The 14,492-nt window shown below is 47.1% G+C and overlaps 1 protein-coding gene across 1 annotated transcript in view; it reads left to right on the forward strand.

The window, feature by feature from the left end:
* The first annotated feature begins 299 nt into the window (after positions 1-299).
* The window catches only part of CABLES1 (Cdk5 and Abl enzyme substrate 1), a 76,761-nt gene continuing 62,568 nt past the window's right edge, over positions 300-14,492 (forward strand). Inside the window, exon 1 of the mRNA XM_061995535.1 lies at positions 300-1,168. Coding sequence (XP_061851519.1) covers positions 645-1,168 — 524 coding nt within the window. The 5' untranslated portion in view covers positions 300-644. The remainder of the gene's footprint in view (positions 1,169-14,492) is intronic.

Consider the following 14,492-nt stretch of genomic DNA (forward strand, 5'->3'; position numbering starts at 1 on the left):
CATCCCCGGCAGCTGCCTTCCCCCGCCTCACCTCGACCGGGACGTGCGGAGCAGCACCCGGGTCGCTCGTCACAGCACGGCTGGAGCCCGGTGCCACTCCACAAGCCGCAGGCGGGCCGGGCCGGGCCGCAGCCCCCGGGTCCGGTGGCGCCGGTGCCACCCTCCGAGGGCCATGTGCCGTGTACTACGGGTACAGACTCCACCTTCCTCGGTTCCCGCCCGCCCCCACGCATCCAGGAAGGAAAAAAGAGGAGGAGGAGGAGGAGGAGGGAAGGGGGTGAAAGGGAAAAAAAAAAGAAAAAAAAATAGAGGGGTTGAAAGGAGGGCGCTCGCCGAGACCCACCCTTCTCCCTCCTCCTCCGGGCTGCTGGCCGGGCTTTTGTTTTCCTCCAGCTCCCCGTTTCCCACACGTGATTGCCGTGTTATCGCACAGGGCGCTCGGCGGCGCGGCTGCACCTATAAATACGGAGCGGGCGGGCGGCGGGGGCCCGGGGCAGCGCAGCGCGACCAGGCACAGGGCACCCCACCACCTCCATGCACCCCGGCGGGCCGACGGCACCCATGCCCCGCCGCCCGCCCGCCTAAGCGGAGGTAGCGAGAGGCAGCGCCCGGCCAGCGGGGAGGGGAGGGGGAGCCGGCCGACAATGGCGGCGGCCGCCACCGCCGCCAGCCCGGGCAGTCCCGCCGCCGGGCCCCTGCCGCCGCCGGAGCCCTGCCCCAGGAAGGCACCGCAGCCGCCGGGGCCGCCGCCGGCGCGCAGCGACCCCCGCCGCAGGCAGGCCGCGCTCTCCTTCCTCACCAGCATCTCCCTCGACGGGCGGCCCCCGCCGCCGGGTAACGACTGCCCCGCCGCCAGGCCCCGCCAGGCCCCGCCGCCGCCGCCGCCGCCGCGGCTGGGCAGCCCCCCGGCGGCGCCCGCCGAGCCCCCCCGGGCTCAGGAGGAGGAGGAAGAGGAGGAGGAGGAGGAGGACGCCTTCGCCGCGGTGCAGGTGCCGGCCGCCGCCTTCCTGGGCGCCGCGGCGGCGGGCAGCCGCGGCCGCCTCAACTCCTTCACGGCGGGTGTGCTGCCGGCGCCCTTCGGCCGCACCAGCCCCCAGGGCCCCGCCGGGGTCGGCGGAGAGCTGGGGCAGCCCGGCCCCGCTGCCGCCTTCGAGCTGCAGCGCTCCCGGTAAGCCGCGCCGCGGGAACGGCCGCCGCGGGGTGCGGGGTTGAGGATGCGGGGTGGGGGGGCTCGCTCGGCGGGCAGGGCGGGCGCGGAGAGGCCGATTGGCCGCGGAGCCGAGGCGCGGAGCTTCCCTCGGCGTGGCCGGGCGGGCAGGGGCAGGGACAAGGCTGCGGGGGTGCCCGAGACTTTTGGGCAGCGGCGGTCGGTCATTCCTGACGGCGGCTGAAAGTTTCTCTCCCGCAAAGCAACGCTGGCGTGCGGCTGCACAGCCGCCGTCCCTTACTGCAGCCGAGCACTGCTCCGGAGCAGCTATCACCCTCGTTTCCCGTGGCTGGTGGTGGGTTCAGCCCGCCGTGCTGCGCTGCCTGTCTTCCAGGCGGTAGGCTGCCGAGCGCGCTGTAGCCAGGTCTGTAGCCCGCGCAGGGGTAGGCAATCTTTCCATCGATGCCCACGGATTACGGTGTACGCGCGGGGTGTAAGCAGTGTCTCGCTACCTCCCTACATATGCCCTTTATCTACAAACACTTCGTGTTCCTCTGGGTTGTTCCTTGCCGCCAGGCACTCCTTTGCCTCTTAATAAGCTCATCTCAAAAGAGCAACCTCACCCGCTTCAAAAGCGAAGACTTTAGGCTACGAAGGTGCAGTCATGTAAAAATGTGCAAACGCATGTGGATTAATTGCTCCGCGGCTACAAAACCGCCCGCTTTCACTTCTCCGACAGCATATTCTGCTATCAAAAGCTGGGGAGGAGGGGGTCGAAGGGGCACGGGAGAAGCCGGAGGAAATGACTGCTCTCCCCAAGCCCACATCGGCCGCCACTCCCACATTCCCCATTTGCCACACTCGCTTCTTATTTCTTCCTTGGACAAATAGGTAGACTTTGAGTCACATGTTATTACAAGGGTTTATAAACGTAATGGAGCATAGATTGCTATAGAAAAACCCCTTTCAAAACTAACCAGCTTGGAGAAATTGGAGGCATTCCAGGAGAAAGTTATCTTAGCTGTGTGCTACACTGTTAGTTGGGGTTTTTTTCTTCCACCTGGATTGTATTGGTTGCTTTCTTGAGCTGCTTTTCATGGGCTGTGCTAGGGAGATCCACCTTCCCAAGTAAAATGCCTGCTGGTGGATTACCACACATCTTCTTCCAGTCATGTGTCTCTAAAAACATTCCTGTATTGACAACCCTCTAATTGTGCCATGGATCACCAGCACAGCAACGTGACACATGGAACACTTGTGCATTTTAGTCTGTGACATGGTTCTGCACTGTGACCCATAGACTGTGATCTGGGGATTGCTTTTCTGCTCAAGAACTTTTTACTTGTTGATGGTAATGCACTTGGCAGACCATCTTAGTGTTCAAGAGACTGCGTTCTGCTTGGCCTTCCAGTTAGTGAGTTTATTATTCGTGCAGAATTCATACACTACCTTCCTAGATTCCAAATAGATGCCTGGCTTGCACACTTTAATCCTGTGCTCAGCTCTGGGGAAGATGCTTGGATCTCACCTGTACCACTTCTTCCCTCAGCCCTGCCTCTTCCCATTGTTGTTTTCCCTTGCCCTTGTTTGCCTTCCATCCACAACCAATGCTTTTTTTGTTTGTTTGTTACACAAGAACAGTGTGGCGTTTAAGAGGGAAAGATAGTTACTGTTTCTGTTTGAAACCTAGAAATTCAACATTGTGAAAGTTTCACTGTGCTGCTAGCTTGCAAGCAGGCTGAATGAATAGCCCAAGTCCATGGCAAGGGAAAGCACCTAACAAAACCTTGCCAGGGTGCTCCTCCAGTCCTATAACAGCTCTCTTCCATGTTGTATATTTTCTTGAGGTGTAAGATGTAATAAAGAAGTACTGGTTTCTGTTTTCTCTTTTATTTTCTTGAAAGCTAAATTCAGCTGTGGCCGAGACTTTGCACAACTCCACTGACAAGTGTGAGGCTCTGTCTTGTGCCAGTTACTTATAGCTGGCACTGGTGCAGGAGAGCTCTGAGTTGTGCCCCCAGCTTTGCTGACTGCCATGACACTGCACAGGTGCAACCTGGGGCAGACCTTGGCCTGCCTTCAAAAGATTTGTTTCCGTTCTGGAAAAGGTATGTATTTTTAAACATCAGGAACAGACAGCTGCAGACTGTGAAGGTTTTATCCAGCATTTGCTCCTCATCATCTCAATGAAAAGATGTGGTAGGAGCTCCAATTGCTGGGTTCATTCTTGGCTGTGCAGAAGATAAATTGCAGGCGTGCACAGGGCTGGCGCAAGCCCAAGGACGGAGGGTTCCAGCAGACCTTCTGTTGCTCTCTTAAAGGAGAGGGGAAGGAGCTGAACAGCCAGCACGTGGCCTGCCTTTCTCGGCGTGATGGGATGGGAACCACAGCGACTGCCCAGAGACAGGCGTTAGCTCACCTGAAGGAGGATGTGGGGAAGCAGAGAGGACAATCAGAGATTATATTTTTGGTAGTTTGTGTGTACATCAATTGTCTCTCCTCCCACCCTTCCACTTTCCTTGCAGCGGGCTTGAAATTGAGTTTGGTGCATCGCTTGACAGAATAGTCCTCTGTGCTGAGACACGTGAGTTATGTTGTAATGTGAAACCATTTTCTATGACAGTATCAGGCAAGACAGGCTGCCTTACCTTGTCGGTTTTATTTAGTTTTCAGAAACCATTGTGAACATATAATCAGTTTCCTGGGTTTTTTGTTTGTGTTAGCAGTTTGTATAATTGCATACTAGTTTATATTTAACAAGGATATCATTAATGTGGTTTGGGTTTGTGCTCTGTGTATATTCAGAAGAAATAAATGACATAAAAAAAATACATGGAGCTTCTAGCTGGTCAGAGACTAGTATACAATTATATGTAAACATAAAAAACGCTGCTTGTTCAGAAGTCAGCTTGTTGATGCCAAAGGCTCCTGTCTAGTGCAGACGGAATTTGTCTTACTTTTGTGGTGAATGGGTCGTTCAGGACATGGGGATACCGGAATCTAGGGCCAGGTTCTGCCAGGTTCTCCTTCATGTCAGATTATAATTCATTTTAATGACTTCATCTTAAATTATCTCTGTGGAACAAGATTTCAGTAACACTGGTTTAAAATCGTTTCAGATCCTGGAAGTTAGGTGGTGGTCCCAGGTACTTGAGCTCATATGCCTTGAATTTTTGTTGCCATTCTTTATTTTGGGGAAAATAATCCATATCTGAGGTTTCCTTTTCTACATGAGGCCTTTTCTGGTGGGGCGAGTGGTTAGAAACAAGTAAATGCCTTTTTGTGTCGAGTTGGTTGGTTTGTTGGTGTGGTTTATTTTGCTAAAGAAGCAAATTAGTGATTTGTTTTGGAGTTTAAACATTGTGTACAGTTGCATTTGTCTATGTTCCTGTGACAGGCTTAAAGGCAGAGGAGCAGGAGAATTCCTTCTGGAAGCGGCTGGTGCTGGGAAGGAATATCTGCTGAGTCATGGCTGGGGGAGAAGTCCACTTGAAAGGACATTGAAGTTATCGTGGTCCAGATAGATTTATTTTCAGAATTTATTGACCCACAAGACAAATCTCATTTCCTGAGTAATTCTAAAATGAATTTATGGTTAGAAAAGCCTGTGAAGATTCAATTTGCTTCTACCTATTAGAAGATATAGAGCTGTGTATGGCCTCAATATTCACCTTCTAGAGAGCTGCAGTGAAGGGGGATGCTGGCATGGTTGGCTTGCCTGCTTTCATAGGGATCACAAAGTGCTGTTAGTGCTGGAGAAAGCCTCCAGGATGCTGTTGAGGAGCTGAATCCCTTTTGTGGCAAAGGGCTGAGAGATCGGAGCCTGGTCCTCTGCAGCCTCGGGCAGGCAGGCTCAGCCCACCACAGAAGATGCCTCCAAACTGGACACACTGGAGACAAAAAAACAGTCTCTCAGAAACAAGTGTTTTACAGGCAAAGAGTGCTGAAAGAGAAGCAAAACAAAGAGCTAGGGGCACTGTCCATCCTGTGGGGTCATCCCAGCATAGGCAGTTGGATTGTGAGCCCCTGGAAGCACATCAGACCTTTTGTGTGGCATGGAGACTCTGCTATTCACTGAACCTGAAAGCCCTTCAGGCAGCCTGAGTTTCAGAATCATGTATACAAGAGTAGCGTGAAAACAGCAATTTAATGGTCTGAGAAGTGAATGGGAAGTGCACATGCTGAACTAGGTCTTTTCATAGGTGTATGGCCTTGTATGCCACCAATGCTTGCTGTCTCTAAAGAAGGGGATGCTTATTGACTTCAGCTGTCACTTCAGGAGGCCAAATAACCTTCCTGTGCCACCCTGAAGAGGAGATGGTCAATAACAGGGTTAACATTCAGGTATTAAGGTCCGTTTCACTGGTTGCACCAGCATCCTGCTGCATCTCTTGGGGCAGGTCCCTCACTGCCTCTGTTTTCAGTGCTATAGACCCTGGCATAAATTAGTTGCCTTCCAAGAAAGGGCTTACAGTCCCCATGTACACAGCTTGCAGGCTCCTTCAGGAGTCCCATGGTGGACATTGAGTGCACCTATGTCCTGTAGCATGAGCAACCTAAGAGTCTGAGTACTCACAGTCACTTTGAGCTCTGCAGGACTTGGTGGGTTTTGGAATGAAATAGCCAGTAAGATTTTGTGTTGGCTGTCTTCACTGAATGCCAATTCAAAGCTCTCTAGGTCCAGCGGAGCCTTAGGAAGTCCTTTGGTTATACTGCTCAGGTGCCTAGTTGATATATGATGATCCCTCATTAGCTATCAGGAAAGCAGAGAAGCAAGACTTTTCAGCAAGTTTCCTTATGTTGTCAGTGCATTTCTGTTACTTAGTTTTTTTTCTCACCCTTTTCTTTACCGGCAAAGCTCCTGTGCAGGCAGCCAAACCAGCTCCTTTACTTAGGAGCCTGCCATACAGCTTTTCTCTGCACTGTACTGCTGCAAGCATCTTGAAATCATGAAGATTGGTAGCGACTGTGGGAGTCGCCAGCCCTCCAGACCATGACAAAAACATGGTTTGATGGAAGGTAGATAGGATAATGACAGATGGTAGTTTGATGACAGTTTTTGGATAGGAAATATGCTTTAATCTGTAATTATTATGATGCTGAGAACTCTTCTGGTGCAGCATATAGCTTAGCTTAGAACAGTTCAAAACAGCTAAAACACAAATGCCAGATTCACAAGTGTGGTCTCTAAAAGGAAAGAAAAAAATTTGACTCTCTAGTAATTCTGTGGCTTCCTCCCTTCAAAGAAGTGAATACCAGATGGGCTGTCCAGAGGATCTGTACAGTTGTGAGTGTGATAGGAGGTAAAGATGAGAAGCAGATCCAAATCCTGATTTTTTTATTCCCCCACCCCCTTGTAGATTTTCAGCTGCTTGTGGTCTCTCAGGCAAGATTTCCACTACACAAATGTAAAGTTTCATCTTCATAATTTAACCTGAAAATGCAGAAGTTTAATGCTGGGACTGGTGTACATTGAAACTTCAGCAGACACCAAGTTATCACATGATAAATATGGTAAATCAGATTCTATTTGAGCCATGCAGATATCTACAAAATTCACTTCTAGACGTACACTAATACCTTCATGGATGTATATCAGTCCTTTCTGATGAAATACCCTTCTACACCTACAATTACTATTGATGGCTGTGAGGCTGCCACCAGATGCCAGGCTTAACAATGCAGCAGGTGCAGCAGGACAGAGAGATGGCTCTTTCCATAACCCAACTGAAAAGCCCTTTGCTAGTTTTCTGTAAGAAGTATTATTCCTAGGAATAAAAAATGGAGAATATCTGTCTGGTGGCGTGCAGTTTGCAAATAACGCTGAGAAATTTAAGGAGTGGTATTTGATTTGACAAGAGGGACTTAGCAGAACTTCTGTCTGCTGCAAGGGTAGGGTAAAGAGCTCAGCAAATCAGTTAGAAGAAGAAAATTTCCCCAGCAGCTGGAGAAAACATGATGTGCCACTGGGAAACTTTTAGGACTCTAGAGGTTTGCTCTTCAGGCTGCAATGTACAGATTCAGAGGAGTACATATTTAAGGAACTGCGAGGTCCCATTATAGGAGCTACTGTACTGTATTTGTAGCAACTGATTTCCTGTCATGAATGCTAAATGTATTTTCTGATCTTACGATCTATTTCAAAGTCAACACTGCCCTTAGCAGCTGCTTTTCAGAGGTTTTGCCTAAGGAAAGTTTCCTATTGCAGAAAACTTAGAAGTGAATGAAAAGTAAAGCAAAGGCTACCTTCCTTTTCACTCTGTATGTGACTATAAAGGACAAAGGCATGTTCTTAGCAAGCGCTTGTGTTTTCCTCTGTGTTGTTATAGATTAAGCTATCAGTTTTGTGAAATTGAGGTTAAGGGAAAAAAGATTCACTCATCACAACTGCAATATGTTTTCCCCTGCTTGTCTTGGCTGGCAGAGAAAGGTTTGTCCTTTATTACCAAGGATCCTACAAAGCTTGAACTGTACATTTACATATGTGTGAAGTTTCTCAGTTAAATGAAGTTCCAGTGTATAAGGTTATGCTACTAAGTAAATCTTTGCAAAATTAGTGATTTTCCTGTATAATATTGGTGGGATATAAAGACAGATAACTAGGTAGGTAACTTTATAGTAATTTTTCAGACAACAACAGATTGCATTTTGGTGCTTCTGCAGATAAATGGTATTACCGAGATAAATATGATTAGATTTTCAAATTTACATGCTCTCAAGGCAAATCAGACACCGGCACATCAGTTTATTTGTAAAGGCATTCAAAAGAAGTCTTAAATTTTCCTGCAAAGGAAAAAAAAATCCTCTGATTTTGTGGAACAGGAAAAAGGTGACATGATGCTGAATTCTTTCTGTACCACATCATGCAGCTGGAACTGAGATGCCTGGAACGAACAGGGTTGAAGCTCTTCAACTTACTTTTCCCTTTCTTTTGGCTTTTGGGTAGGATATTTTGCTCCAAGAAGTCAGTAGTACCACTCAGTCTGTAGCTTGTTTGCAGGTAACTTGTTTTTTTCAGCCACCCACATGCCTTCTGCTGTGTGTGGTCTCACCTATGACAGTACTGGATGCAGCTGCACATATTTTTTGTGTAGAGACAAGGGACAGAGAAGTGTTACTGGGAAGTGGCAGCCTCAACAGGTACCAACCACTAGGCTCTGTTGCTTTCCTTGGAGTTGAGCTTGGGCCCTTTGCAGCGTAGGAAGGCTGGTGGTAGGTCTCTGTCCTCTCCTCAGGACATCATTTCCTTTCCCGTTTTGGGATGGAGAGGAGCCAATGCAGATACAGGATAGGCAACTCCCAGTAGAGAAGGTGGATGGGGAAACGTGCAGGAAACTTCAGCATTCACAGTATTGTTGTTTCTGGTGGGTCTGCCATGGGTGAAAGTGCAGGGAGAGGTTCCAGCCCTCTAACACGTCTGGCAGGGCATGTGCATGCCGGCACTGTGGCACGGATTTTAATTTCATCATGATGAAAAGGTCAGATGTTGCTATCATTGCTTTTTAAGAAATAATAGCTCTGTTGTCCACTGGAGCTGCTAGCAAAGAGTTGGATTATAACCCCAGCATGGGGTGTGCCCTTTGAAGGGTGCAAGCAACAGAGCTTCGCCAGCCTACTTCAAAGGGACATTTGATGAATTTTAGTTTCATAGGTGCATGGTGCTGGAGGAAGGGAGAGCAGACTCGCACCACCCCAAGGACCTAGGATGCCATACACACTCAGAGAGGACTGTTGTGTCACCTGGAGGGATGTCTGTTTTCATCCAATATCACCAGCACATGTGGGGATGAAGAAAATGTCCTGGTTTGTATCAGAAATAGTGTGGCCAACAGGACCAGGGAAGTGATTATCCTCCCGTATTCGGCTCTGATGAAGCCACACCTCAAATGCTGGGTTCAGTTTTGGGCCCCTCACAACAACAGGAACACTGACATTCTGGAGCACGTCCAGAGATGGGTAACAAAGCTGATGAAGGGTCTGAAGAACAAGTCTGTTGAGGAGGGGCTGAGGGAGCTGGGTTTGTTTACAGTGGGGAAAAGGATGCTGAAGGGAGACCTTACTGCTCTGAAAGGAGGTTGTAGAGGGGTGGAGATCTTCTCCCAAGTGATAGGTGATAGGACAAGAGGAAATGGGTTCAAGTTGCATTAGTGGAGGTTAAGATTGTATATTAGGAAAAGATTCTTGACTGAAAGGGTTGTCAAGCGTTGGAATGGGCTGCCCAGGAAGGTGGTTGAGTAACTATCCCTGAAGATACTTAAAAGCCATGTAGATGAGGTGCCAAGGGGCATGGTTTAGTGGTGGCCTTGGCAGTGTTAGGTTAGTGCCTGGACTCGAGGACCTTAAAGATCTTTTCCAACCAAAATGATTCTGTGATTCTGTCATCAGGAAATGAATGTTGCATAGCCCTTTGCCTTCATGTCTGCTTGTATCACTGTGTTATGTGTGTGCACAAATACAATCTATACCTAGAGTTCAAGAAGAAGCTCACATTACTCCTTGTTCACTCTGGCATATGTTAGGAACCTGCACTTCTCATTCCACTCCACTGTACTCGGCCTGTCTGAAGGATGTGACATAAAGCAGAAGCTAGATGCCAGCTACAGTCTGTAATGAGTTTTTTTTTAACTCACCAAGTTTATTCATTGTGTTTTGTCTGTCATAGCCCTCTGCAGGCAACTTTTATTTTCCTATTGCTTCTACACTTGATCATTACAGAAAAGGAGATTAATTTACTCCTTTTTCAGATGAGGTTGCAATCAGCCACACCCAGACAAATGCAGGGTGATAGAAGGATTGCCCACGTGTCCGTGGGGTGCGGTGGACTTGCACAGGAGGGAGTGAAGTCCTCGTTAAGTAACAGAGAGCTACATGAAAATGAAGACTCCATCTGGGTACCTGGGATGTGGGCAGAATTGAGCTGGCTAGGTAGTTACAAGCAAACTTTGTACTTCTCAAGATCTACTTAAGTGAATGATATTGTTTCCGACTGTAAAACACAGAGGTGTTTTTTGGGTGACAGGAAGAGAGGAAAATCACCTTTCAGATGCCGCGGTGCAAAGTTTGGTTTAATTGCTCGGTTCGATGAGTCGCGCAAGTGCTGCAGCAGGTTATGTAAAAAGGTGTGGAAAGCTCACCCTCTGCTATTTATAGTCTTGGGAATGTGGTCTTAAAAGACAAAGGTGTAATCACGTTTTGTAAAATGGAGTTCACATAGCCTCCTGTCTTCAACCCATTATATGTCTTAGGAACCTCCTTAATTTTAGGAGTCTGTTTTCTTAATTAAAGCAAATTGGGTTTGATTTTTAATTGATGGTGTTTACTGTTTTGTAGAATGCCATCCTTTAGCATAACTTAATCCAGAAGTGGCAGCTAAGAGGCGGTTGCTTAAAAAGGCAGAATTATTTACAGCAGAAGACAAAATGCCACCGTCAAGTACCTCCATCACGACCTTTGAGATTTACTTGTAAAATCTTTATTTTCCTCTGTGTGTGACTCACCTGGAGATAAAATGCTTTCCTGTTTTTGAAGGTCCTCCAGGTACCGCAGAACTCATGAGTAGCCTTGCAAATAGCAAGTGTCTGTGCACATTTGCTTTAAGTAACAGACCTCATTGTTCAAGGTTTTTTGCCTCTCTTTGTTTTAAAGATATTATTATAAATATTGATTTCTTGTTTGTTCATTAGCTTCCTTATTGATATAAGGCCGTTCAAGTCAAAGATAGTGGTAGGGTGTAACTGGGAGCAGAGTCTGAGCAAATGCATTTAAAAGTAGAAAATACAAGCTGTTTAAATTCTCCAGCACCCTTAAGGTGGTATTTTCTGTTGCCACCCTCATGCTGTGTGTGAAAGCTGAATGGATGATGTGAATGGAAACGTGTATTTTCTCGCAGTGAGTTTGTGAGCTCGCAAGTTTCCTTCTCCTGGAAGGAGTTTTGAAAAAGCCCTCATGAGCCACTGTGTGTTTGCAAAGGTCGTGGCATCTGAAGACGAACCGGCTTTGAATTAATTGCAGGGTTGCTTAGGTACAAATGGGGACAGGATTAGGCCTGCCTTATCTATTTTAGATGCATGGGTAATATTTCCAACTTGCTGAGCGATTGCGTAACTCTAATACCTTACTGGGTAAATGAATGTGATATCAACAGTTGAGGGTGGCATAGCAGGTCTTTTGTGTAACTGGCAGTTGTCTTGCAGTGCTTGCAGTTCTCTGTTTTGTACAATCTTCAGAAAAATTTCAATGTGGTCTTGTTTAGGGGTTTTTGTGTATGTGTCATTTACATAGGCAAAAAAAAATGCGGCTTTTGAGAGATTCTTGACCTTCACATCTACTTTCCCAGGATGTGGGGTTATGGTAATGAAGACTTGACTTCAGTTCTCCAGTGTTTGTTGTGAATTACGTATCTATCTTGTGTTATTCCAGCTAAAGAGAGCAGAGCAGTTGAGAAATTCAAGCTGGGATTTTTCAAGGAGCCTCTGAACCATGAATTTTGAGGAACTCTCTGAACTCCTTTGAAAATCTCACTTTGAAAAGACAGCATGTGCTTTTCCTTTATGGGTTTTAATAAATTTTGCTTAACCCACTGTCCAGACCTGCTCCCATTTGGGTCCTTGTCCTCCCTGACATTTTTTTTGGGAGCAGTTGACATTGTTGTGGACTGCAACTATGGCTCTGCTTTTGCTGAAGTTAACAACACACCTCTGTTACTCTGTGAGAGCTTGCCTTGTGCTGGCAAATTAATGGAGAAAAATTGCTCTTTATAAATCTTGAAATGTGACTTTGGAGGCCACAACACAACGAATCTTTTACATCTTAGCCCATGGAGGTACATGGGCTAAGAAAGAAGCAGAAAACTAAGGTGCCAGTTGTGCTATTCTAACTCAATGTGATTGTAATTCTCCGATTGCTCTTCAAGCTGTTGTTTCTACAAGCTCAGAACAAGAGCAAAATCAGAATAAAAGGACATCTCAAAGGCTTGGTCAGCTCCTCACACGATGTGCCAGTGCCATGCTGCGGGGTGACAGCTGGTCCCACCAGACTGCCCTCTTTCTTGTTTTGCACAAGCTGTTTAGACATCCCGTGCACCGAAGCAAAACTTAGGAAAACCCACCATCACTATAAATTATTTTAACCTGCATCCTTTGCGAGACAATTGGGCCTTCTCCATCCAGGAGGGCCGTGTCTGTGTCAACAAGCAACATGACCCAGCAGGAGCAGGTCGGTAGAGACAGGAGCTTGAGTCTGGGGACCAGATGTCTATGCTATGCATGTTCAGACCAGCTCTAGCCTGGGCCTGTGGACTGGACATCCAGAGATAGTTGGAGGATGGGCACTGTGCTCCTGCAGCGTGTCAGCTGGCTTCCCCGTGTCAGAGGGGAAGCTTTCATGCTCTGAGGCTGCTCCGTGCTGCAATGTAAAGCATGACATAAGCGGGTATGGTCAGGAGGCTTGCTTCAAAAGTGTGCTTCTGAGCCAAAGCCAGACACGATGGAGACATGCCCGTAGAGTCTCACTTCCCTGTTCTGGGGCAAAGAGATTCATGTTGAGTTAATTTAAATTTCTCACATCCTTCCTTCCACTTCGGTTAATACACTTTTTGTTTGACCCTATGAATTCATACGCCTTTCCCCTGGTCATTTCCATTGGGAATTACTGACTTCCCTCTTTCCACTGGGAGTTTTCAGCGCGCTGGGCATCTGCTCTCTTTTTACTGGTCAGTTACGGGCTTTCTAAGTCTTCCTTTCACAATGCAATAGATTCTGTGAAAATTGATATTTTATTTAATTATGGTTATTCACATTAACAGACATCTTTCCTGACTGTTCAGTGGGAAAAGTGAAACAGGAAAACCAAAATTTCAAAATTCTATATCACACGTTGATGGCCGTTTGTGAGCTTTATCAACACAGAGATCTAGCGTCATAGCCAGCATGGTGTTACACTTGCCCTGTGCTGTTTTTAGATGTGAACATTCAGTGGCTGAGGAAGTGGTGGTTCCTGTTCGCGAGGTCTGGGGTGGAGGGTTCATTTGTTTAATTAAAAGAGAGAAAAAAGCACTGCTTTTATACAAAGTAAGGCTAATTTCACTTTGAGTGGAAACAATAAGGTAAAATTTTGCCTTTGACCTGTATCTAAGTAGCTATCAAGTGAGTCTATGTGTTAATTCTCACCTGAGATTTGCAAGGGAGAACCACACCAGAGTCTTGCACAGAGCTCGAGGTTTGCGCTTGTCCTCTGGCCTCACCGTCTGCAGCTCCTCCTCTATATGTTTGTGCTTCTCCCCTTTCCCATCCAGATGCCAGCAGCATTTGGCAAACACATCTATGTGTCTATCTGCTCTGACCCATTCAAGCACAAAGCCATTCCTCTCTCCCTTCCCTATTAGACAAGCTCATTATTGTTCAGGTCTTAGGAGGCAAAGGATGGCAGAAGCAAAGCAACACAAGTTTTGTGTAATTTGAGGGTTTTTTTCCTGCTGCTCTGAGGGCCATGGCACTCCTGTAACATCACTTGATTCAAACTTCTGCAGAGAGTTGTGGGGAGGAGGGAAAATGCTGCGGTTTCTGGGACAGTTGGAGAGATGGCAGTAGAAGTGCATTTTTGATTCCTTTGCTGGACCAATTCTCTGCATGGTGCTCCTGCTTCTAAAGGAAAAATAAGGTCATATAAATCTCCTATTTTCTTAATAGGAGTTAGCAGATACTGCCCAAAAGAGGCAATCTTCCCAGTTGTAGTTATGACTCTGTCACAGGTAACTGCTGCTCCGTTAGCACTTGTATTCCCCATTTTACTTGTTGAACTTGTACAGGTGGTTTCCTGCTGTTGGGATCAATTATGGCAGTTACCAATACTGGGAGTACCGCTGTCTGCACCGTGACAGTGCCTATGAGAGCACCAGAGTATTGGCTGCAAACCCTCTGCTCTGCTCCACTGCCCACCACCACTGCCTCGCTATATCTTCTTGCTCTGGAAACCTTCACTGCAGACACAGGGGTTACTTGACCATCCCTTTATTTGCTGACATTGTTTTTACAGTCTGTGAGGCTGCAGAGAGGTTCTTAAAATGTGGTGGGATGGCTGGAGCTATTGCTTTGAAGGCTTTAGATGTGCTTCACTTCAAAATAGCCGTATGTCCACATTACACTTGCCCCTATTAGTACAAACAAGGATGTTTATCCTGTATTGGTAGCTGTATTTATTCCTTATGAGGTGCAGGGATAGGTTTTTTTCTGGTTGCTAAAACAACAGCGTTTTCCTGTCTAGAACTGCAGCAGTTCTATTCTCAAATGTAATTTTCTTTTTATTTTCTTGTTTCTTAAAAACTTGCAAAGCCAAGGTATGCTTGTTT

This window comes from Colius striatus, chromosome 4 (assembly GCF_028858725.1).
Source record: "Colius striatus isolate bColStr4 chromosome 4, bColStr4.1.hap1, whole genome shotgun sequence".
Taxonomy (NCBI): domain Eukaryota; kingdom Metazoa; phylum Chordata; class Aves; order Coliiformes; family Coliidae; genus Colius; species Colius striatus.